Raw genomic sequence first — 25015 nt, forward strand, 5'->3', positions numbered from 1 at the left:
TGTAGAAGCCTGGTAGGGAGGAGTTGGGAGAGGTACTGTAGAAGCCTGGTGGGGAGGAGTTGGGAGAGGTACTGTAGAAGCCTGGTGAGGAGGAGTGTGTTGGGAGAGGTACTGTAGAAGCCTGGTGGGGAGGAGTTGGGAGAGGTACTGTAGAAGCCTGGTGGGGAGGAGTTGGGAGAGGTACTGTAGAAGCCTGCTGGGGAGGAGTGTGTTGGGAGAGGTACTGTAGAAGCTTGGTGGGGAGGAGTTGGGAGAGGTACTGTAGAAGCCTAGTGGGGAGGAGTTGGGAGAGGTACTGTAGAAGCCTGGTAGGGAGGAGTTGGGAGAGGTACTGTATAAGCCTGGTGGGGAGGAGTTGGGAGAGGTACTGTAGAAGCCTGGTGGGGAGGAGTTGGGAGAGGTACTGTAGAAGCCTGGTGGGGAGGAGTGTGTTGGGAGAGGTACTGTAGAAGCCTGGTGGGGAGGAGTTGGGAGAGGTACTGTAGAAGCCTGGTGGGGAGGAGTTGGGAGAGGTACTGTAGAATTCTGGTGGGGAGGAGTTGGGAGAGGTACTGTAGAAGCCTGGTGGGGAGGAGTGTGTGTGAGAGAGGTACTGTATAAGCCTGGTGGGGAGGAGTTGGGAGAGGTCCTGTAGAAGCCTGGTGGGGAGGAGTTGGGAGAGGTACTGTAGAAGCCTGGTGGGGAGGAGTGTGTTGGGAGAGGTACTGTAGAAGCCTAGTGGGGAGGAGTGTGTGTGAGAGAGGTACTGTATAAGCCTGGTGGGGAGGAGTTGGGAGAGGTACTGTAGAAGCCTGGTGGGGAGGAGTGTGTTGGGAGAGGTACTGTATAAGCCTGGTGGGGAGGAGTTGGGAGAGGTACTGTAGAAGCCTGGTGGGGAGGAGTTGGGAGAGGTACTGTATAAGCCTGGTGGGGAGGAGTTGGGAGAGGTACTGTAGAAGCCTGGTGGGGGAGGAGTTGGGAGAGGTACTGTAGAAGCCTGGTGGGGAGGAGTTGGGAGAGGTACTGTAGAAGCCTGGTGGGGAGGAGTTGGGAGAGGTACTGTAGAAGCCTGGTGGGGAGGAGTTGGGAGAGGTACTGTAGAAGCCTGGTGGGGAGGAGTGTGTGTGAGAGAGGTACTGTAGAAGCCTGGTGGGGAGGAGTTGGGAGAGGTACTGTAGAAGCCTGGTAGGGAGGAGTTGGGAGAGGTACTGTAGAAGCCTGGTAGGGAGGAGTTGGGAGAGGTACTGTAGAAGCCTGGTGGGGAGGAGTTGGGAGAGGTACTGTAGAAGCCTGGTGGGGAGGAGTTGGGAGAGGTACTGTAGAAGCCTAGTGGGGAGGAGTTGGGAGAGGTACTGTAGAAGCCTGGTGGGGAGGAGTGTGTTGGGAGAGGTACTGTAGAAGCCTGCTGGGGAGGAGTTGGGAGAGGTACTGTAGAAGCCTGGTGGAGAGGAATGTGTTGGGAGAGGTACTGTAGAAGCCTGGTAGGGAGGAGTTGGGAGAGGTACTGTAGAAGCCTGGTGGGGAGGAGTGTGTTGGGAGAGGTACTGTAGAAGCCTGGTGGGGAGGAGTGTGTTGGGAGAGGTACTGTAGAAGCCTGGTGGGGAGGAGTGTGTTGGGAGAGGTACTGTAGAAGCCTGCTGGGGAGGAGTTGGGAGAGGTACTGTAGAAGCCTGGTGGGGAGGAGTTGGGAGAGGTACTGTAGAAGCCTGGTGGGGAGGAGTTGGGAGAGGTACTGTAGAAGCCTGGTGGGGAGGAGTTGGGAGAGGTACTGTAGAAGCCTGGTGGGGAGGAGTTGGGAGAGGTACTGTAGAAGCCTGGTGGGGAGGAGTGTGTGTGAGAGAGGTACTGTATAAGCCTGGTGGGGAGGAGTTGGGAGAGGTACTGTAGAAGCCTGGTGGGGGAGGAGTTGGGAGAGGTACTGTAGAAGCCTGGTGGGGAGGAGTTGGGAGAGGTACTGTAGAAGCCTGGTGGGGAGGAGTTGGGAGAGGTACTGTATAAGCCTGGTGGGGAGGAGTTGGGAGAGGTACTGTAGAAGCCTGGTGGGGAGGAGTTGGGAGAGGTACTGTAGAAGCCTGGTGGGGAGGAGTTGGGAGAGGTACTGTAGAAGCCTGGTGGGGAGGAGTTGGGAGAGGTACTGTAGAAGCCTGGTGGGGAGGAGTTGGGAGAGGTACTGTAGAAGCCTGGTAGGGAGGAGTTGGGAGAGGTACTGTAGAAGCCTGGTAGGGAGGAGTTGGGAGAGGTACTGTAGAAGCCTGGTGGAGAGGAGTTGGGAGAGGTACTGTAGAAGCCTGGTGGGGAGGAGTTGGGAGAGGTACTGTAGAAGCCTGGTGGGGGAGGAGTTGGGAGAGGTACTGTAGAAGCCTGGTAGGGAGGAGTTGGGAGAGGTACTGTAGAAGCCTGATGGGGAGGAGTGTGTTGGGAGAGGTACTGTAGAAGCCTGGTGGGGAGGAGTGTGTTGGAAGAGGTACTGTAGAAGCCTAGTGGGGAGGAGTTGGGAGAGGTACTGTAGAAGCCTAGTGGGGAGGAGTTGGGAGAGGTACTGTAGAAGCCTGGTAGGGAGGAGTTGGGAGAGATATGGTGGCCGGGTTGATTGGGCCTTTGATTCTCAGGGACATGTGTATTTGAGCTCAGACGATGTGGTGTGGTAGGGGGAGACGTTTGGGGGATGTTGAGGGGAGTGGGGCAGGAAGGGGAGTCATTGTATTGACATATAGGTAGGTCTCTCCACTAGGACAATGAACCAAGGCCCTCTCTCTCCACTTGGACAATGAACCAAGGCCCTCTCTCTCCACTTGGACAATGAACCAAGGCCCTCTCTCTTCACTAGGACAATGAACCAAGGCCCTCTCTCTCCACTAGGACAATGAACCAAGGCCCTCTCTCTTCACTAGGACAATGAACCAAGGCCCTCTCTCTTCAATAGGACAATGAACCAAGGCCCTCTCTCTTCACCAGGACAATGAACCAAGGCCCTCTCTCTCCACTTGGACAATGAACCAAGGCCCTCTCTCTTCAATAGGACAATGAACCAAGGCCCTCTCTTCACTAGGACAATGAACCAAGGCCCTCTCTCTCCACTAGGATAATGAACCAAGGCCCTCTCTCTTCACTAGGACAATGAACCAAGGCCCTCTCTCTCCACTAGGACAATGAACCAAGGCCCTCTCTCTCCACTAGGACAATGAACCAAGGCCCTCTCTCTTCACTAGGACAATGAACCAAGGCCCTCTCTCTTCAATAGGACAATGAACCAAGGCCCTCTCTCTCCACTAGGACAATGAACCAAGGCCCTCTCTCTCCACTAGGACAATGAACCAAGGCCCTCTCTCTTCAATAGGACAATGAACCAAGGCCCTCTCTCTCCACTTGGACAATGAACCAAGGCCCTCTCTCTCCACTCGGACAATGAACCAAGGCCCTCTCTCTCCACTAGGACAATGAACCAAGGCCCTCTCTCTTCAATAGGACAATGAACCAAGGCCCTCTCTCTTCACCAGGACAATGAACCAAGGCCCTCTCTCTCCACTAGGACAATGAACCAAGGCCCTCTCTCTCCACTAGGACAATGAACCAAGGCCCTCTCTCTTCACTTGGACAATGAACCAAGGCCCTCTCTCTCCACTAGGACAATGAACCAAGGCCCTCTCTCTCCACTAGGACAATGAACCAAGGCCCTCTCTCTTCACTAGGACAATGAACCAAGGCCCTCTCTCTTCACCAGGACAATGAACCAAGGCCCTCTCTCTTCACTAGGACAATGAACCTAGGCCCTCTCTCTCCACTAGGACAATGAACCTAGGCCCTCTCTCTCCACTAGGACAATGAACCAAGGCCCTCTCTCTCCACTAGGACAATGAACCAAGGCCCTCTCTCTCCACTAGGACAATGAACCAAGGCCCTCTCTCTCCACTAGGACAATGAACCAAGGCCCTCTCTCTTCAATAGGACAATGAACCAAGGCCCTCTCTCTCCACTTGGACAATGAACCAAGGCCCTCTCTCTTCAATAGGACAATGAACCAAGGCCCTCTCTCTTCAATAGGACAATGAACCAAGGCCCTCTCTCTCCACTTGGACAATGAACCAAGGCCCTCTCTCTTCAATAGGACAATGAACCAAGGCCCTCTCTCTTCACTTGGACAATGAACCAAGGCCCTCTCTCTTCACCAGGACAATGAACCAAGGCCCTCTCTCTCCACTTGGACAATGAACCAAGGCCCTCTCTCTCCACTAGAACAATGAACCTAGGCCCTCTCTCTCCACTAGGACAATGAACCAAGGCCTGTATCGTCAGGTGTAAACTAAAATAAGAGATTCTTTACAACTCTGAATCATCATCACACCAGTCTGGGTCCTACAGAAGCAGATCTGTTGCAACCTGCAAATTATTAGAATCAAGTGCGCTAGATTAGGGTTGGAGTTAAAACCTACAGGAGGGTAGCTCTCCAGGAACAGGGTTGGAGTTAAAACCTACAGGACGGTATCTCTTTAGGAACAGGGTTGGAGTAAAAACTTACAGCATGGTAGGTCTTCAGGGACATGGCTGGAGAGCCCTGGTAGACTAATTAGTAGCCTGACACCTCCCCCTGCTGGTGACCGGCTTGTATTACATGAGTACTCTTACCTACATCTCAGTGTGTAATACTGAATGAAAGTATTGAAGGCAAGAAAGGGGGAAAGGCTTCTGAATACCTGTCTGGAGAGAAAGGCTTCTGAATACCTGTCTGAAGGGGAAAGGATTCTGAATACCTGTCTGGAGAGAAAGGCTTCTGAATACCTGTCTGAAGGGGAAAGGATTCTGAATACCTGTCTGGAGAGAAAGGTTTCTGAATACCTGTCTGAAGGGGAAAGGATTCTGAATACCTGTCTGGAGAGAAAGGCTTCTGAATACCTGTCTGAAGGGGAAAGGCTTCTGAATACCTGTCTGGAGAGAAAGGCTTCTGAATACCTGTCTGAAGGTAGAGTGACATGAAGTACCTCCAGACAGGTATTGAAAAGCCTTTCCCCTCCAGACAGGTATTGAAAAGCCTTTCCCCTTCAGGCAGGTATTGAAAAGCCTTTCCCCTTCAGGCAGGTATTGAAAAGCCTTTCCCCTCCAGACAGGTATTGAAAAGCCTTTCCCCTCCAGACAGGTATTGAAAAGCCTTTCCCCTCCAGACAGGTATTGAAAAGCCTTTCCCCTCCAGACAGGTATTGAAAAGCCTTTCCCCTCCAGACAGGTATTGAAAAGCCTTTCCCCTCCAGACAGGTATTGAAAAGCCTTTCCCCTCCAGACAGGTATTGAAAAGCCTTTCCCCTCCAGACAGGTATTGAAAAGCCTTTCCCCTCCAGACAGGTATTAAAAAGCCTTTCCCCTCCAGACAGGTATTGAAAAAGCTTCTGAATACCTGTCTGGCCAAATGGTCCCTCTTTCCTTCTCTCCTAGGTGTACTTCCCGTCACTCTACCTTAGTGAGGTAGTTCATGCTGTCTGTTTGTGGCCTTGCTTGCGTGGCCAGATGTCTTTATGTGTCCAATTAAAATAACCATTAAAAGGGATAGCCAGCCGCTCCTGTAGACTTCCAGTCATTGTGCTGGACGCTTCCTCCAAAGTGTACACAGAGACATACAAACGCTATCCACGAGTTCATCTGACTCTGGGGAAGTAGAAAAAGGGGCTTGATTGGCCCAAAATCCCAAATCTGGAAAGTCTCTTCAAGTTTGAGCAGCTACAAGTACACCAAGTTAAAAGAGGGAGACAGCCGTTGTTAAGTGTCCCGCTGCACAGCCAGGGGGCTTGTGCTGCCACATGCCTTAGCCTCGGTCAGGGGTCCTCCACAACAACAACATGTGACACAGTGTAAGAGTGATGCATGAGGTTCAGTTCAGCATATTTGAAGAGGGATCGAGTGCAGAAGTCTATTGCTGTTTCATCTGGCCGTGGTCTTCATCATCAGTCCCAGTCCCAGTCCCGTTCTAGACCTGTTGCCTCCCTGGCCACCGCTGAATACCAAAATTTAAATACAATTGTATTGGTCGCATAAACATAATTGTGCAGTTGTTATCGCTGGTGCAAACATAAGTGAAATGCTTATATTTGTATATCATGGCGTGTGTATAGACAGTATGGACAGTTTATGAATAGAAAAGATGTGTACAGCAGTAGTTATATAGGATGAGCCTTGACTAGAATAAAGTATTTACATATGAAGTGGGTAAAACATTATGTAAACATTATTCAAGTCACCAGTGTTCCATGACTATGTACAGTGCCTTGCAAAAGTATTCATCCCCCTTGGCGTTTTTCCTATTTTGATGCATTACAACCTGTAATTTAAATGGATTTTTTTTTTTTGGATTTCATGTAATGGACATACACAAAATAGTCCAAATTGGTGAAGTGAAATTAAAAAAATAACTTGTTTCATAAAATTCTAAAAATTAAATAACGTTAAAGTGGTGCGTGCATATGTATTCACCCCCTTTTGCTATGAAGCCCCTAAATAAGATATGGTGCAACCAATTACCTTCAGAAGTCACATAATTAGTTAAATAAAGTCCACCCGTGTGCAATCTAAGTGTCACATGATCTGTCACATGATCTCAGTATATTTACACTTGTTCTGAAAGGCCCCAGAGTCTGCAACACCACTAAGCTAGGGGCACCACCAAGCAAGCGGCACCATGAAGACCAAGGAGCTCTCCAAAAAGGTCAGGGACAAAGTTGTGGAGAAGTACAGATCAGGGTTGGGTTATAAAAATATATCAGAAACTTTGAACATCCCACGGAGCAACATTAAATCCATTATTAAAAAATGGAAAGAATATGGCACCACAATAAACCTGCCAAGAGAGGGCCGCCCACCAAAACTCACGGACCAGGCAAGGAGGGCATTAATCAGAGAGGCAACAAAGAGACCAAAGATAACCCTGAAGGAGTTGCAAAGCTCCACAGTGGAGATTGGAGTATCTGTCCATAGGACCACTTTAAGCCGTACACCCCACAGAGCTGGGCTTTACGGAAGAGTGGCCAGAAAAAAGCCACTGCTTAAAGAAAAAAATAAGCAAACACGTTTGGTGTTCGCCAAAAGGCATGTGGGAGACTCCCCAAACATATGGAAGAAGGTACTCTGGTCAGATGAGACTAGAATTTAGCTTTTTGGCCATCAAGGAAAACGCTATGTCTGGCGCAAACCCAACACCTCTCATCACCCCGGGAACACCATCCCCACAGTGAAGCATGGTGGTGGCAGCATCATGCTGTGGGGATGCTTTTCATCGGCAGGGACTGGGAAACTGGTCAGAATTGAAGGAATGATGGATGGCGCTAAATACAGGGAAATTCTTGAGGGAAACCTGTTTCAGTCTTCCAGAAATTTGAGGTGCAGGGTAGAGTAACCGGGTGGTAGCCGGCTGGCATCAGTCACTAAGGTTCAGGGCAGGGTACTGGGCAATGGCCGGCTAGTGGTGACTATTTAACAGTCTGATGGCCTGGAGATAGAAGCTGTTTTTTAGTCTCTCGGTTCGACCTTTGATGCACCAGTACTGACATCGCCTTCTAGATGGTCCCGGGGTGAACAGGCCCTGTACTGTCTCCGCCTTCTAGATGATACCGGGGTGAACAGGCCCTGTACTGTCTCCGCCTTCTAGATGATACCGGGGTGAACAGGCCCTGTACTGTCTCCGCCTTATAGATGATAGCGGGGTGAACAGGCCCGTGGCTCGGGTGACTGATGATATTCTTGGCCTTCCTGTGACACCGGGTGCTGTAGATGTCCTGGAGGTCAGGCAGTGTGCCCCCAATGATGCGTTGGGCTGACCTCACCACCCTCTGGACAGCCAAACAGGATGCTCTCAAATGGTGCATTTGTTGAGGTTTGTCAGGGTCTTACCCCACATTACCACTGGTTGTTACTGAATACCCCACATGACTAAGTGGTCTCTGTCTCCCCTCACCAAGGCCATTAGGACTCAGGATGTCTTAGTGTGTGTGAGATGGGAACACTGCAAGGCGAAGGCAGCACGCTCTGACCGTATGAATCAGACATATAGAATATGGCCGTCCAACACTGGACATTCATAGGGAATAGGACAGAGAAAAGTGTGTGAATAGCTCTTCTATGAGAGAGCGCGCGAGAGAGAGAGAGAGAGAGAGAGAGAGAGAGAGAGAGAGAGAGAGAGAAGGAGCGACAGGAGAGAGAGGAGAGAGAGAGAGAGAGAGAGAAAGAGAAAGAGAAAGAGAAAGAGAAAGAGCGAGAGAGAGAGAGAGGAGAAAGATAGTGAGAGAGACAGAATGAGAGAGATGGCGGGAGAGGGGAGGGGCATGGTAAACAATGCCATGATTGAGATTTCACAATGGAGTTACAGTTAGAACACTGACGTCATTCTAAATGGTCCCCTATATAGTTCATTACTATTGACCAATGCCCTCTGTCCATGGTCAAAAGAAGTGTGCCACATAGGGGAAAGGGTGCCATTTGTTCCACTTTATTGGACTGGCAGCATCATGTCATTGCAGATACTGTACAGGGAATCGAACCCACAACCCTGGCGTTGCAAACGCCATGCTCTACCAACCGAGCTACATCCCTGCCGGCCATTCCCTCCCCTACCCTGGACGACGCTGGGCCAATTGTGCGCCGCCCCCATGAGTCTCCCGGTCGCAGCCGGCTACGACAGAGCCATCATGTCATTGCAGATACTGTACAGTACCATGGAGAGAAAACTAAGTCTTGGTACATGGACACACACTGCTGACCGTGACGCCACATCTGACTTCTAATAATTGTGTATGCTATTTAGTATTTCATCCACAAATTCTCTTGGACATTTATTTGATAAATAATTTCCATTCGGGGCTTTCATTATCCCGATGAATATGTGGCTTATTCCCTCCTTGGACCCAAATAAAATGTTTTAGTGAACTCCTTTAGCAAGAAAACAAATGTTTTAGGGAACTCCTTTACTAAGAAAACAAATGTTTTAGTGAACTCCTTTAGTAAGAACACAATCTTTAAGTTGTACCACAGATTCTCAATTGGATTGAGGTCTGGGCTTTGACAAGGCCATTCCGAGACATTTAAATGTTTCCCCTTAAACCACTCAAGTGTTGCTTTAGCAGTATGCTTAGGGTCATTGTCCTGCTGGAAGGTGAACCTCCATCCCAGTCTCAAATCTCTGGAAGACTAAAACAGGTTTCCTGTTTAGCTCAGTTGGTAGAGCATGGCACTTGCAACGCCAGGGTTGTGGGTTCGTTTCCCATGGGGGGCCAGTATGAAAATGTATGCACTCACTTAACTGTAAGTCACTCTGGATAAGAGCGTCTGCTAAATGACTAAAAAAATTTATAAACTCTGTCCCAGTGTCAAATCTCTGGAAGACTGAAACAGGTTTCCCTCAAGAATATCCCTGTATTTAGCGCCATCCATCATTCCTTCAATTCTGACCAGTTTCCCAGTCCCTGCCGATGAAAAACATCCCCACAGCATGATACCGCCACCATGGTGTTCTCGGGGTGATGAGAGGAGTTGGGTTTATGCCAGACATAGCGTTTTCCTTGATGGCCAAAAACCTCAATTTTAGTCTCATCTGACCAGAGTACCTTCTTCCATTTGTTTGGGGAGTCTCCCACATGCCTATTGGCGAACACTAAACGTGTTTGATTATTTTTTTCTTTAAGCAATAGCTTTTTTCTGGCCACTCTTCCGTAAAGCTCTGTGGAGTGTACGGCTTAAAGTAGTCCTATGGACAGATACTCCAATCTCCAATGTGGAGCTTTGCAGCTCCTTCAGGGTTATCTTTGGTCTCTTTGTTGCCTCTCTGATTAATGCCCTCTCTTGGCAGGTTTGTTGTGGTGCCATATTCTACCAATTTTTTTATAATGGATTTTAAATGGTGCTCTGTGGGATTTTCAAAATGTCTGATATATATTTTATAACCCAACCATGATCTGTACTTCTCCACAACTTTGTCCCTGACCTGTTTGGAGAGCTCCTTGGTCTTCATGGTGCCGCTTGCTTAGTGGTGTTGCAGACTCTGGGGCCTTACAGAACAGGTGTATATACAGTGAGGGAAAAAGGTATTTGATCTCCTGCTGATTTTGTACGTTTGCCCACTGACAAAGACATGATCAGTCTATAATTTTAATGGTAGGTTTATTTGAACAGTGAGAGACAGAATAACAACAACAAAATCCAGAAAAACACATGTCAGAAATGTTATAAATTGATTTGCATTTTAATGAGGGAAATAAGTATTTGACCCCTCTGCAAAACATGACTTAGTACTTGGTGGCAAAACCCTTGTTGGCAATCACAGAGGTCAGACGTTTCTTGTAGTTGGCCACCAGATTTGCACACATCTCAGGAGGGATTTTGTTCCACTCCTCTTTGCAGATCTTCTCCAAGTCATTAAGGTTTCGAGGCTGACATTAGGCAACTCGAATCTTCAGCTCCCTCCACAGAGTTTCTATGGGATTAAGGTCTGGAGACTGGCTAGGCCACTCCAGGACCTTAATGTGCTTCTTCTTGAGCCACTCCTTTGTTGCCTTGGCCGTGTGTTTTGGGTCATTGTTATGCTGGAATACCCATCCACGACCCATTTTCAATGCCCTGGCTGAGGGAAGGAGGATCTCACCCAAGATTTGATGGTACATGGCCCCGTCCATCGTCCCTTTGATGTGGTGAAGTTGTCCTGTCCCCTTAGCAGAAAAACACCCCCAAAGCATAATGTTTCCACCTCTATGTTTGACGGTGGGGATGGTGTTCTTGGGGTCATAGGCAGCATTCCTCCTCCTCCAAACACGGCGAGTTGATCTGACCACAACACTTTCACCCAGTTCTCCTCTGAATCATTCAGATGTTCATTGGCAAACTTCAGACGGCCCTGTGTATGTGCTTTCTTGAGCAGGGGGACCTTGCGGGCGCTGCAGGATTTCAGTCCTTCACGGCGTAGTGTGTTACCAATTGTTTTCTTGGTGACTATGGTCCCAGCTGCCTTGAGATCATTGACAAGATCCTCCCGTGTAGTTCTGGGCTGATTCCTCACCATTCTCATGAACTCCACGAGGTGAGATCTTGCATGGAGCCCCAGGCCGAGGGAGTTTGACAGTTCTTTTGTGTTTCTTCCATTTGCAAATAATCGCACCAACTGTTGTCACCTTCTCACCAAGCTGCTTGGCGATGGTCTTGTAGCCCATTCCAGCCTTGTGTAGGTCTACAATCTTGTCCCTGACAACCTTGGAGAGCTCTTTGGTCTTGGCCATGGTGGAGAGTTTGGAATCGGATTGATTGATTGCTTCTGTGGACAGGTGTCTTTTATACAGGTAACAAGCTGAGATTAGGAGCACTCCCTTTAAGAGTGTGCTCCTAATCTCAGCTCGTTACCTGTATAAAAGACATCTGGGAGCCAGAAATCTTTCTGATTGAGAGGGGGTCAAATACTTATTTCCCTCATTAAAATGCTAAATCAATTTATAACATTTTTGACATGTGTTTTTCTGGATGTTTTTGTTGTTATTCTGTCTCTCACTGTTCAAATAAACCTACCATTAGAATTATAGACTGATCATGTCTTTGTCAGTGGGCAAACTTACAAAATCAGCAGGGGGATCAAATACTTTTTTCCCTCACTGTATACTGAGATCATGTGACAGATCATGTGACATTTAGATTGCACACAGGTGGACTTTATTTAACTAATTATGTGACTTCTGAAGGTAATTGGTTGCACCAGATCTTATTTAGGGGCTTCATAGCAAAGGGGGTAAATACATATGCACGCACCACTTTTCCGTTATTTTTTTTTCTCACCAATTTGGACTATTTTGTGTATGTCCATTACATGAAATCCAAATAAAAATCAATTTAAATTACAGGTTGTAATGCAACAAAATAGGAAAAACGCCAATGGGGATGAATACTTTTGCAAGGCACCTTATATTAAACTCACTATTCACAATAATCGTATTATTGTGTGCATGTAACCATACTCAGTGATACCATGGGCAGAAAACCCAATTCATCTCCATCGTTCATTGAAGTTCATGGGTAATTTATAACAAAACCTTTCAATATTGCCAATCATTTCCATGACTATTTCACTAGTAAAGTGGAAAAACTCAGAAGTGAAATGACAACATTGAACAGTGAACCATCATATTTGTGTAAAAAATATCTGATAATGAAAGAGAAGGATTGCTGTTTTGAATTTGGTCAAGTTAGTGTGGGAGAGGTGGAAAAACTATTGTTATAGACAACCTAGATGGGAAACTATTGAGAATGATAGCAGACTGTATTATATATAAAAATAGTACAGCACCCTTTTGTTGGCTCTAACAGCCACCCAATCAGTTTGCTGCCTGTTCTTAGTAAACTGGGGGAGATAATTTTTTGACCAAATACAATGCTATTTTTCAGAGAACAAGTTACCTACTGACTTTCAGCATGCATATAGAGAAGGGCACTCAGCTTGTACTGCACTGGCTCAGATGACTGATGATTTGGCTAAAATAAATGGATAATAAGATGATAGTTGGAGCTGTATTGGTAGATTTCAGTTCAGCCTTTGATGTTATTGATCATCACATGGTTGGAGAGTTATTTATCCAACAGAACTCCGTGTTCTTCAACGGAAGCTTCTCTAACATCAGATATGTACAGTGCGGTGTCCCTCGGGGGCAGTTGCATTGGGCCGTGACCCTTCACTACCTGTACTAATGATTTGCCACTGGTCTTACACCAAGCTAGAATGACTCTGTATGCGGATGATTCCACTCTCTACATGCCAGCTCCCAAAGCCAGTGAGCTCACAGATATCCAAGGAGTTCCAGTCAGTATCAGAATGGGTGATTAATAATACACTGGTCTTAAATACATCTATAACTTAAAACGTTGTATTTGGTTCAAAACATTCTCTAAGACCTAAACCTCAACTGGAGTTGTACATTAAGGGTGTAGCCATTGAGCAAGTTGAGGAAGCTAAACTCCTAGGTATAACATTGGATGGTCAATTATCATGGTCAAGACATATTGACAAAGTTGTTGTGAAGATGAGGAGGGGTACGTCCGTTATAAAAAAAAGACGTTCTGTTTTTTTGACACAAAAATCAACCGTAGTAGTTGTTCAGGCTCTGGTCTTTTCCCATCTTGATTGCGGTCCAGTAATATGTTAATATGTAAGGTAATATGTTAATATGTAGGGTAATATGTTAATATGTAGGGTAATATGTTAATATGTTGGGTAATATGTTAATATGTAAGGTAATATGTTAATATGTAAGGTAATATGTTAATATGTAGGGTAATATGTTAATATGTCAGGTAATATGTTAATATGTAGGGTAATATGTTAATATGTAAGGTAATATGTTAATATGTAGGGTAATATGTTAATATGTAATGTAATATGTTAATATGTCGCGTAATATGTTAATGTGTACAGTAATATGTTAATATGTAGGGTAATATGTTAATATGTAGGGTAATATGTTAATAAGTACCGTAATATGTTAATATGTAAGGTAATATGTTAATATGTACGGTAATATGTTAATATGTAAGGTAATATGTTAATATGTACGGTAATATGTTAATATGTTGGGTAATATGTTAATATGTAAGGTAATATGTTAATATGTCACGTAATATGTTAATATGTAAGGTAATATGTTAATATGTAGGGTAATATGTTAATATGTACAGTAATATGTTAATATGTAGGGTAATATGTTAATATTTAGGGTAATATGTTAATATGTACAGTAATATGTTAATATGTAGGGCAATATGTTAATATGTAGGGTAATATGTTAATATGTAAGGTAATATGTTAATATGTAGGGTAATATGCTAATATGTAGGGTAATATGTTAATGTGTAGGGTAATATGTTAATATGTAAGGTAATATGTTAATATGTAGGGCAATATGCTAATATGTAGGGTAATATGTTAATATGTAGGGTAATATGTTAATATGTACAGTAATATGTTAATATGTAGGGTAATATGTTAATATGTAGGGTAATATGTTAATATGTACAGTAATATGTTAATATGTACGGAAATATGTTAATATGTACAGTAATATGTTAATATGTAGGGTAATATGCGAATATGTACGGCAATATGTTAATATGTACGGTAATATGTTAATATGTTAAAGTAATATGTTAATATGTAGGGTAATATGTTAATATGTAGGGTAATATGTTAATATGTAAGGTAATATGTTAATGTGTAGGGTAATATGCTAATATGTAGGGTAATATGTTAATATGTAGGGTAATATGTTAATATGTAAGGTACTATGTTAATATGTAGGGTAATATGCTAATATGTAGGGTAATATGTTAATATGTAGGGTAATATGTTAATATGTAGGGTAATATGTTAATATGTAAGGTAATATGTTAATATGTATGGTAATATGTTAATATGTACGGTAATATGTTAATATGTAAGGTAATATGTTAATATGTAGGGTGATATGTTAATATGTAGGGTAATATGTTAATATGTAGGGTAATATGTTAATATGTAGGGTAATATGTTAATATGTAGGGTAATATGTAAGGTAATATGTTAATATGTAGGGTAATATGTTAATATGTACGGTAATATGTTAATATGTATGTTAATATGTAGGGTAATATGTTAATATGTAGGGTAATATGTTAATATGTAGGGAAATATGTTAATATGTAGGGTAATATGTAAGGTAATATGTTAATATGTAGGGTAATATGTTAATATGTACGGTAATATGTTAATATGTAAGGTAATATGTTAATATGTAAGGTAATATGTTAATATGTTAAAGTGATATGGTCAGGTACAACAAAGACAGACAGAGCAGCACACCTTGCCCTTAACTACACATACAGAACTAACATGCCAGTCCTTCCTGGTTGAGGGTTGACGAGAGACTTAACAGCTTCTCTTCTAGTTATGAGAAATATTACTATGATGAAAAGTCCAGATTATCTGCATAATCAAATAACATTCAGCTCAGAGACCCATACATACCCCAACATGCCACCAGGGGTCTCTTCACAGTCCTCAAGTCCAAAATGAATTCACGGCAACTCAGTGTTATATCGAGCCATGATCGCACGGAACTCCCTTCGATCTCCAATTACTCAAGCAAACAGTAAAATGACCTTTAAATGGAGATTAGACAACATCTCATGGAACAGCGGGGACTGTGAGGAGACACACACATTATTGTGTTGTATTGTTTGTATATTGTTGCATTTTAAATGTGTGACTGTCCTTGTCTATCAGTGTATCAGGGTTTTGTTACTTACCATGTTTTGTGATTTTTGTGGACCCCAGGAAGAGTAGCTGCTGCTTCTAAAAAAAAAAAGCTAATGGGGATCCTAATAAACAAATAGACTTGTTGATTAAGCAGAACCAATAATTAGTTATTGGTTACAGTTGTCATCTTAGCAACAGACCTTCATTCAAGTAATGGATACAGGAGGATATGGCTACCATTTGGCTACCATTTGGATAGGCCTATAGATAGATAGGACAGGAGGATATGGCTACCATTTGGATAGGCCTATAGATAGATAGGACAGGAGGATATGGCTACCATTTGGATAGGCCTATAGATAGATAGGACAGGAGGATATGGCTACCATTTGGATAGGCCTATAGATAGATAGGACAGGAGGATATGGCTACCATTTGGATAGGCCTATAGATAGATAGGACAGGAGGATATGGCTACCATTTGGATAGGCATATAGTTGGTGTACCAGACACTGCATTCTTGCCTAGCTTGAATTGTATTGGGTTTCTTAAATCACATAACTGTCAGAGGTCATTTCCATACTCATGAAATAAGTAAAAATGTTATGCTCAGTGCATGTAGATTCTAAGCATTTTACTCCATACAAATGGCATAAGAAATGTCCAAGTAGAACGAAACATTTGAGCTGATACAAACATAACCCCTGTCCCTCATAATAAATACTGTACAAATCTGTTCCACATGTAAAACATGTTTTCCTTTACTTTTCCAGACAATGCAAAAAACAGGGGCCTCTTCTGAGAGGGTAAGAAACAATCGTTTATTCCCCAAAAGAAAACGCACAAAGTAACGCTGTCGTCGCAGTTGACAGCTATTGTTCTTGGACACAAAGGAAGAGGGTCCTTGGATCGCAGGCCGCTCATACAGGCACCTCATTCCATTCCGTCAGATACCCTAACCACCCTCGCGCCCTCTGATGCCAACCAACGAATAAAGCCACCTCAATAAAAAAACAAAGCCACGTGCAAAAGAAGAGAACACAGGATTCTGCCAGTGTCAACATTAAAGGGTATTAAATTCAGACATTAGAATTAGACTAGTAAAAACACCATTACCATTTGTGTGGAAAGTGTGCGTCGTGCGTCATGGTGAGCAGTGTCAGTGGATAGGCTACAAATAATCCATATCCTTTGTGTAGGCTACAATGTGCAATGTTCATAGCTTGCCATATCACATCATATTAAAGTCCTATAATATCACAAGCGGTAGTCAGCAGTTTTTTAGGTGGGGAAGGGCAGATAGTTTGTCCACTTTTCCAAAAGCAGAGGCGCTTTCAACTCCTTTCAGCCATTCTTTGCATTTCTGCACCACCTTCTCATCCACATCTCCATCTTCTTCTTCATATTCCACGTCATCGTACTTATATTTATCATTTAGTAAAGAGATTTTTACTATGGTTGTAATGTCCTCTGCATGTTCCAGATTGGCGACGGGGATGGTCGTGCTTTTGGAACCACCTCGAGTCCGTTTGGATGGAAAGACTCGCCTGTGCCGAAAGTCCACGGACGCACAACACGTCTGCTGTTTGTCTAGTATCTGTTGTTCTAAACTGCGCTTTTGAATAACGAGAATGGCCTCCGGTGTGAGGCTCAGAGAGAATTGAATCTCCCTTTCTTCTCCTGCCTCGTCCTTTCCCATGGAACTCCGCGAGGACAGCTTACTCCTGTCCCGGTGCTTGGCGACTTCCACCGAACTGGAACGCGAAACGCTCTGGCACGCGTCCTGAGATTGTTTGGGTAAAATTAGCCAGGAGTTCTTCAGACCTTCTGTCTCCTGAATCGGGAGTTTGGATGTCTGTTGCTGGGGTTTTCGCCCCAAATTCCTCAGATTGGCTGTAGTCCAAGACTTCGACATCTTTTCCTTTTCCGAGTCTTTTTCCTCGGTCTGTTTCTTTTTCTTGAACAGCTCTCTCCCAGGAGAAGAGATTCGTTGGAGATTTATCGGCGGAAAAGGCATTATTGGGATTTAAGTGATCCGACCACAACAGCAACGTCGTCTTTTAAACAAAATAATATTAAACTCGTAGACTGTGAATAAATATACTGTATTCCAATTGCATTATCCGATTAAAAAATATATATATGCATCTTGATCGTTAGGTGCACCTGTGCTGTAGTCTGTTTCGTAATTCAACTGGCGTGAAGGCGAAGCTGCCGGTTGTCTGACATTTCTACCGCACGTCGGTGGGAGGCGCGGCGTGATAGTGATGTCATCGACACAGTCCTTCAGATGGAACGGTAGCCTATTCTTACTGAACGTAAAAAATAAAAAACGGACCAATGACATGATTGGCTTACACTAAACTTAGACTTATTATTGGCCTATAATAATATTGTTATAAGCGACTGTTATAATAGGGATGAGCTCACTCCCAACTGGAATTGCAGTGGAAGGACGGTCACATTTTCCCATTCTTGAACAGGAAATTAAGTTAATCCTCTGAAATTAAACAAAATAAAATAGATGAGACAAAAGCATGTAGCGGTCATATGAAATAGCAAGTTTTATCAATGCTCCATACACATTGTTATATGTCAAGCGTTTAACATAAACATTCTATTTAAATCAAATCAAATTGTATTGGTCGCATACACATGTTTAGCAGATGTTATTGCGGGTGCAGCGAAATGCTTGTACAAAGTTGCTTATGAGCCTGAAACAAGGAGGCCTATATATATATACAACTTTTTTTTAAACATGTATTTAACCCGTTATTTTTGGCACTAAACAGTCTTCCTATATACACTATATATACAAAAGTATGTGGACACCTCTTCAAATTAGTGGATTCGGCTATTTCAGCCACACCCGTTGCTGACAGGTGTATAAAATCGAGCCCACAGCCATGCAATCTCCATAGACAAACATTGGCAGTAGAATGGCCTTACTGAAGAGCTCAGTGACTTTCAACGTGGCACCGTCATAGGATGCCACCTTTCCAACAAGTCAGTTCGTCAAATTTCTGCCCTTCTAGAGCTGCCCCGGTCAACTGTAAGTGCTGTTATTGTGAAGTGGAAACGTCTAGGAGCAACAACGGATCAGCCGCTAAGTGGTAGGCCACACAAGCTCACAGAACGGGACCACCGAGTGCTGAAGCGCGTAAAAATCATCTGTCCTTGGTTGCAACACTCACTACCGAGTTCCAAACTGCCTCTGGAAGCAACGTCAGCACAACAACTGTTAGTCGGGAGCTTCATGAAATGGGTTTCCATGGCCGAGCAGCAGCACACAAGTCTAAGATCACCATGCGCAATGCCAAGCGTCGGCTGGAGGGGTGTAAAACTCGCCGCCATTGGACTCTGGAGCAGTGGAAACGCGTTCTCTGGAGTGATGAATCACGCTTCACCATCTGGCAGTCCGATGGACGAATCTGGGTTTGGCGGATGTCAGGAGAACGCTACCTGCCCCAATGCATAGTGCCAACTGTAAAGTTTGGTGGAGGAGGAATAATGGTCTGGGGCTGTTTTTCATGGTTCGGGCTAGTCTCCTTACTTCTAGTGAAGGGAAATCTAAACGCTACAGAATACAATGACATTCTAGACGATTCTGTGTTTCCAACTTTGTTGCAACAGTTTGGGGAAGGCCCTTTCCTGTTTCAGCATGACAATGCCCCCGTGCACATAGCAATGTCCATACAGAAATGTTTTCACAAAATCGGTGTGGAAGAACTTGACTGGCCTGCACAGAGCCCTGACCTCAAACCCATCGAACACCTTTGGGATGAATTGGAACGCCGACTGCGAGCCAAGTCTAATCACCCAACATCAGTGCCCAAACTCACTAATGCTCTTGCATTGGTCATGTAGCGTAACTGAACTAAATGACTATCGCCCCGTATCGCTCACTTCTGTCATCATGAAGTGCTTTGAGAGGCTAGTTAAGGATCATATCCCTCTACCTTACCCAACCCACTGCAATTTGTATACCAACCCAATAGATCCACGGATAACATAATCACCATTGCACTGCCCTATCCCATCTGGACAAGAGGAATACCTATGTAAAAATGCTGTTCATTGACTACAGCTCAAACCGCCCTGTGCAACTGGGCCCTGGACTTCCTGACAGGCCATCCCCAGGTGGTGAAGGTAGGAAACAACACCTCCACTACGCTGATCCTCAACACAGGGGCCCCACAACGGTGCGTGCTCAGCCCCCTCCTGTACTCCCTGTTCACCCATGACTGCGTGGCCAAGCACGCCTCCAACTCAATCATCAAGTTTGCAGACAACACAACAGTGGTAGGCCTGATTACCAACAATGTGACAAGATGATTGTCAGGGAGGTGGTGAGGGCCCTGGCGGAGTGGTGACAGGAAAATAACCTGTCCCTCAACAAAACGAAGGAGCTGACCGTGTACTTCAGGAGACAACAGAGGGAGCACGCCACCCATCCACGGACCGTAGTGGAGAAGGTGGAAATCTTCAAGTTCCTCTGCGTACACACCACTGACAACCTGAAATGTTCCACAGCTCCTCTTCAACCTCAGGAGGCTGAAGAAATTCGCCTTGGCACCTAAAACCCTCACAAACGTTTACAGATGCACCATTGAGAGCATCCTGTCGGGCTGTATCACCGCCTGGTATGGCAACTGCACCGTCCGCAACCGCAGGGCTCTCCAGAGGGTGGTGCGGTCTGCCCAACGCATCACCGGGGGCACACTACCTGCCCTCCAGGACATCTACAGCACCCGGTGTCACAGAAGAGGCCAAGAAGATCATCAAGGACCTCAGCCACCCGAGCCACGGCCTGTTCACCCCGCTACCATCCAGAAGGCGAGGTCAGTACAGGTGCATCAAAAGCTGGGACAGAGAGACTGAAAAACAGCTTCTATCTCAAGGCCAACAGTCACCACTAGCCGGCCCGTGTCCTGAACTTTTGTCAGTCACTAGACTGCTACCACTCCATGCACCTTAGAGGCTGCTAACCCTATGTACATAGACATGGAACACTGGTCACTTTAATAATGTTCACATACTATTTTACCCATTTCATATGTATATACTGTATTCTAGTCAAGTCCATCCTATATAACTATTGCTGTACATATACTATTTTTCAGATATACTAAATATTCTATACATATAATCTATACATCCCATCCCCCCCACACACACAGGACTCTGACATTGCTCATCCTAATATTTCTATATTTCTTAATTCCATTCTTTCACTTCTTAGATGTGTGTATTGTTAGATATTACTGCACTGCCGATGCTAGGAACCAGTGATGCCAATTGAGCAATTTTGTCACTAGATTTAGCAACTTTTCAGACTACCCTGTCAACTTTATTTTCAAACAGCACCTAGCAACAAATGTAGCTACTTAAAAAAATGTATTTGGTACTTTTAGCAACTTTTGAAAAGTGACTCAAATGCTAAAATGCATGCATTTTCCCTCTAAATGACACAAAAATATTTTCTCTGTCACAACACACGTGCCTGGCTGCAAAAGTTCATTGTGAGTGACGTCAGCAGCAGGCGTTCAGCTCGTGCACAGGCAGCAGCAGGCCAGCCAATAAGCAGGCCAGCCAATCAGCAGGCCAGCCAATCAGCACAACAACCTGGAGAGAGATGCCTAGCGCATTATTTGAGTTAAGTTGCTTGTTCAATAAGATAGCATATATACCTTGTTATTAGCTTGTACCTATAATTGTTGATCAGTTAGGTAGCATGTTAATTAATTACCAATACACTGCTTAAAACTATAATTGTTCAGAATGTGTAGGTTTACTAGTTTAAAATAAAAATAAATGTAATTGTTCAATTATTCAATGTGTTGTTTAAAAATAAAAATATCTGATCGTATAAAATGTGGTGTTTATATTACAAATACAAATGTATTTTATTTCATTAGCTAAATATGCTTACTGTGACAATGACCATAGAAGTTGTGAAGACAGCACAAAACAGATAGATCTGGGACCAGGCTAATATAAAAAGCCATGCGGTAGTATGGTAGGTCACTGGGTCATGTCGAGATCACACGGAGCAGAAGGGCGGAGTGAACGAGCCAGGTGGTCTCATCTGCAGCTGGTTGACAATTAAGAGACACAAAAGAGAGCTCATTTACAGGCAATTGGCTTTGAGCTGAAGGGGTAAGAGGGGAGATGTTGTACGTCACTTACTGCACACACACGTGGATCTGGGTCGTGTTCTGTAGGCACCAAATGGAAGAAAACTGAATGAAATAGAGCGGGACTATACGGCTATGTCCAATAAGAACTGTATATTTTTTCCCGTTGCAAAGCATTTTGAAACGTTTTGCCCTAATGATCACAACCCAGTGGTACGGCAGCTCATTTCTCTTAGTTGTCTTTGGCTGAGGAAAGCCAAGAGCGGGATCTGGGTTTAAATGTGGTGTGATCGTCTGTCTGTCCGTCTGTCTGTCGCCCCAGGCAGGGCAGGGCGGGGTACTGTAGTTATCTATTAAGAATTTAGTAACATAACACAAAATGTGACTAATCAGCCCCATTACTTACACATCACTCACTTGGACACATGGGGTGAGGAGTAACAATATGTTTCAAGGAATCCCTTACATGCGCATGCTCTCGCACACACAGATGTGTGTCTGCTTCTGCATTTCAGGAAATGATAAGTACAAGATCACAGGCGCACGTACGTACGCCAGCCTCTAGGACATTATAAGCATGACACCAACATTTGAGGTTGAACTAAGTTAGTTTACTGAATGGAGTGCAGTTTCAAAATGAAAACATTTCTTGATGTCATTCATCAAAAAGTCATATTCCATTCTTCTAAAGGAAAATTAATGTTAAAATATCAGCAAATCTTATTTTCATTAGACAAAATCCAAAAGCAGAAAAAGGTAAGGCATTGAGTTGTATTTTCACTTTTACAGGCATCATATTGTGAATGTCTATAAGCATTTAACCTGCTCTGAAAGAACAAGATACAAAATTGGTATTTTTGCAGAGTTAGGGTCAATTCAAATTCAAAGCAGTCAATTCAGGAAGTTATCTAAAATTCAAATCCAATAATTGAACAAATGTCATCTATTTTAATGACTTTCCAACAAACTGAAATGTAAAAGCTATTTATTTCAAGAGTTGTTAAATTTTTTTAATTTAAATCACTTCCGGAACGGACTGCCTTCAATTCAATTTGAATTTCAAGCATTTACCTCTCTCTTTCACCAGAAGCACTTAAAACGACAGACAGAATCTGAGTGTAACAAACAAGCATCAAGCAGGGTCAATTCCATTTAAACTCTGTCAATTCAGGAAGTGAACTGAAATTCCAATTCGGAATTTCGTCAACGCTTCTCAATGAGAATAGAATTAGAATTTTAGTCAACGTCCTGAATTAAATACATTTAAATGGTATTGACCCCAACCCTGGTAAGCATAATAATATGAATACACTTTAGTTTCGGATCACTGTTATACAATTATTGGACATATTAATGATTCATAGTATGAAACAGCAATGAAAATATATATTAGAAAATAAAAAGGAAAAACACAATTCCAAAAACAAAATATTTTACATATATCCACTCTGCATATTTGGGACTAGTCTTCACATGAAAAAGTGGACAGTCTGGAAACATTAGACCTGGGTTTAAATACAATTCGAAATCTTTCAAATACCCAGAGCATTTGCTCTAGCTTTCCTGGAGTGTCAGGTGGGTGGGGTTTTCAGTTTAGCAATTTTCTATTGGTTCCATCACGTCAGGCAAGCTCAGTCAAGCCCAGCTAAAGTGATTTCAAATAGTGTTTGAACCCACGTCTGTTTTCTAACTCAGACAGCTGGTGAAGACCTTCATCACTGCATCCCTGGAGAAAGAGGAGGAGAAGGGAAAACAGAAATGTTAGGAGAATCGGTGATAAATGACAAGGATTTCATAAAGGGTGATTGCATGAACAATCCAATCCAGTAGGCTATATTTATCTGAAAAGTAGAAGAAAAAATTATGATGAAAGCAATTGTGATAAAACAGGGATTTTTCTCATTCTATCTAGTATTTTAAATATTTTTTGGTACCCACCACAGACATTTGACCTTTTCTTGATAACAATTACAGTATATCACCTGAAAGGTACTACTGCATCTAGAAAAGTACTACCGCATCCAGAAAAGTACTACCGCATCTTGAAAGGTACTACTGCATACAGAAAGATAAGGTACTACTGCATCCAGAAAAGTAATACTGCATCCAGAAAGATAAGGTACTACTGCATCCAGAAATGTACTACTGCATCCAGAAAGGTTACTACTGCATCCAGAAAGGTACTACTGCATCCAGAAAGGTACTACTGCATCCAGAAAGGTACTACTGCATCCAGAAAGGTACTACTGCATCCAGAAAGGTACTCTACAGTATTGTGACTGCATTTTATTAGATTAACTTTTGTTGTTATAGTTGTTTTGGGAGTGGCTCACGCATATTTAATTATGTTTTGGCGGGAAAGCAGCACATGCTGAGTGATGCCGCTCCCCCTTCCACACTCCAGGTACTGGAATGATGCATCACCCAGCAATCACCACGGCAACAGCAAAACAAGGTCACTCTTCCATCGCAGTCTCTCTCTCTCTCTTCCGCCTCCCTCTCATTCTTTCTTTCTCTGTATCAACCGCTCTCTCTATCCCTATCCATGTGCTGCTCTCTCGCTCTCTATCCCTATCCATGTGCTGCTCTCTCTCTCTCTCTATGTGCTGCTCTCTCTATCCCTATGCTGCTCTCTCTATCCCTATCCATGTGCTGCTCTCTCTCTATCCCTATCCATGTGCTGCTCTCTCTCTATCCCTATCCATGTGCTGCTCTCTCTCTATCCCTATCCATGTGCTCTCTCTCTCTATCCCTATCCATGTGCTGCTCTCTCTCTATCCCTATCCATGTGCTGCTCTCTCTCTATCCCTATCCATGTGCTGCTCTATCCCTATCCATGTGCTGCTCTCTCTCTCTCTATCCCTATCCATGTGCTGCTCTCTCTATCCCTATCCATGTGCTGCTCTCTCGCTCTCTATCCCTATCCATGTGCTGTCTCTCTCTCTCTCTCTCTCTCTCTCTCTCTCTATCCCTATGCTGCTCTCTCTATCCCTATCCATGTGCTGCTCTCTCTCTATCCCTATCCATGTGCTGCTCTCTCGCTCTCTATCCCTATCCATGTGCTGTTCTCTCTCTCTCTCCTCTCTCTCTCTCTCTATCCCTATCCATGTGCTGCTCTCTCTCTCTCCCTATCCATGTGCTGCTCTCTCTCTATCCCTATCCATGTGCTGCTCTCTATCCCTATCCATGTGCTCTCTCTCTCTATCCCTATCCATGTGCTGCTCTCTCTCTCTATCCCTATCCATGTGCTGCTCTCTCTCTATCCCTATCCCTGTGCTGCTCTCTCTCTCTCTATCCCTATCCCTGTGCTGCTCTCTCTCTCTCTATCCCTATCCATGTGCTGCTCTCTCTCTCTCTATCCCTATCCATGTGCTGCTCTCTCTCTCTATCCCTATCCATGTGCTGCTCTCTCTCTCTCTCTCTATCCCTATCCATGTGCTGCTCTCTCTCTCTATCCCTATCCATGTGCTGCTCTCTCTCTATCCCTATCCCTGTGCTGCTCTCTCTCCATCCCCATCCATGTGTTGCTAGGCAGACTTTCCCTGCCTGCCCCCCTCAACACCTACTGGAGGAGCTGTGAAGCTGAACCAGTAAAGGTTAAAAGGAGGGCGGGATGGAGGGAGGAGAGAGAGAGGAGGTACGAGGGGGTTGGTGGAAAAGACTGGTG

General features: G+C 44.2%; 2 protein-coding genes across 2 annotated transcripts in view; both read right to left on the reverse strand.

Annotated features, from left to right (window-relative positions):
* Nucleotides 1–14696: 14696 nt before the first annotated feature.
* LOC121548056 (proline-rich protein 18-like) lies at nt 14697–17592 on the reverse strand. Its single transcript, XM_041859453.2, has one exon. It carries the CDS (start codon nt 17226–17228, stop codon nt 16482–16484), a length of 747 nt encoding a protein of 248 aa, XP_041715387.1. The 5' UTR covers nt 17229–17592; the 3' UTR covers nt 14697–16481.
* A 4352-nt stretch (nt 17593–21944) lies between these two features.
* Nucleotides 21945–25015, reverse strand: part of LOC121547767 (vesicle transport protein SFT2A-like) — a 35978-nt gene continuing 32907 nt past the window's right edge. Inside the window, exon 8 of the mRNA XM_041859184.2 lies at nt 21945–23074. Within this exon, the coding sequence (XP_041715118.1) occupies nt 23035–23074 (40 nt within the window). The 3' untranslated portion in view covers nt 21945–23034. The remainder of the gene's footprint in view (nt 23075–25015) is intronic.

This window comes from Coregonus clupeaformis, chromosome 31, assembly GCF_020615455.1.
Source record: "Coregonus clupeaformis isolate EN_2021a chromosome 31, ASM2061545v1, whole genome shotgun sequence".
Taxonomy (NCBI): Eukaryota; Metazoa; Chordata; class Actinopteri; order Salmoniformes; family Salmonidae; genus Coregonus; species Coregonus clupeaformis.

Coding starts and splice junctions, on each gene's coding strand:
- LOC121548056 (XM_041859453.2), bottom strand. CDS start 17,228: ATGCCTTTTCCGCCGATAAATCTCCAACGAATCTCTTCTCCTGGGAGA.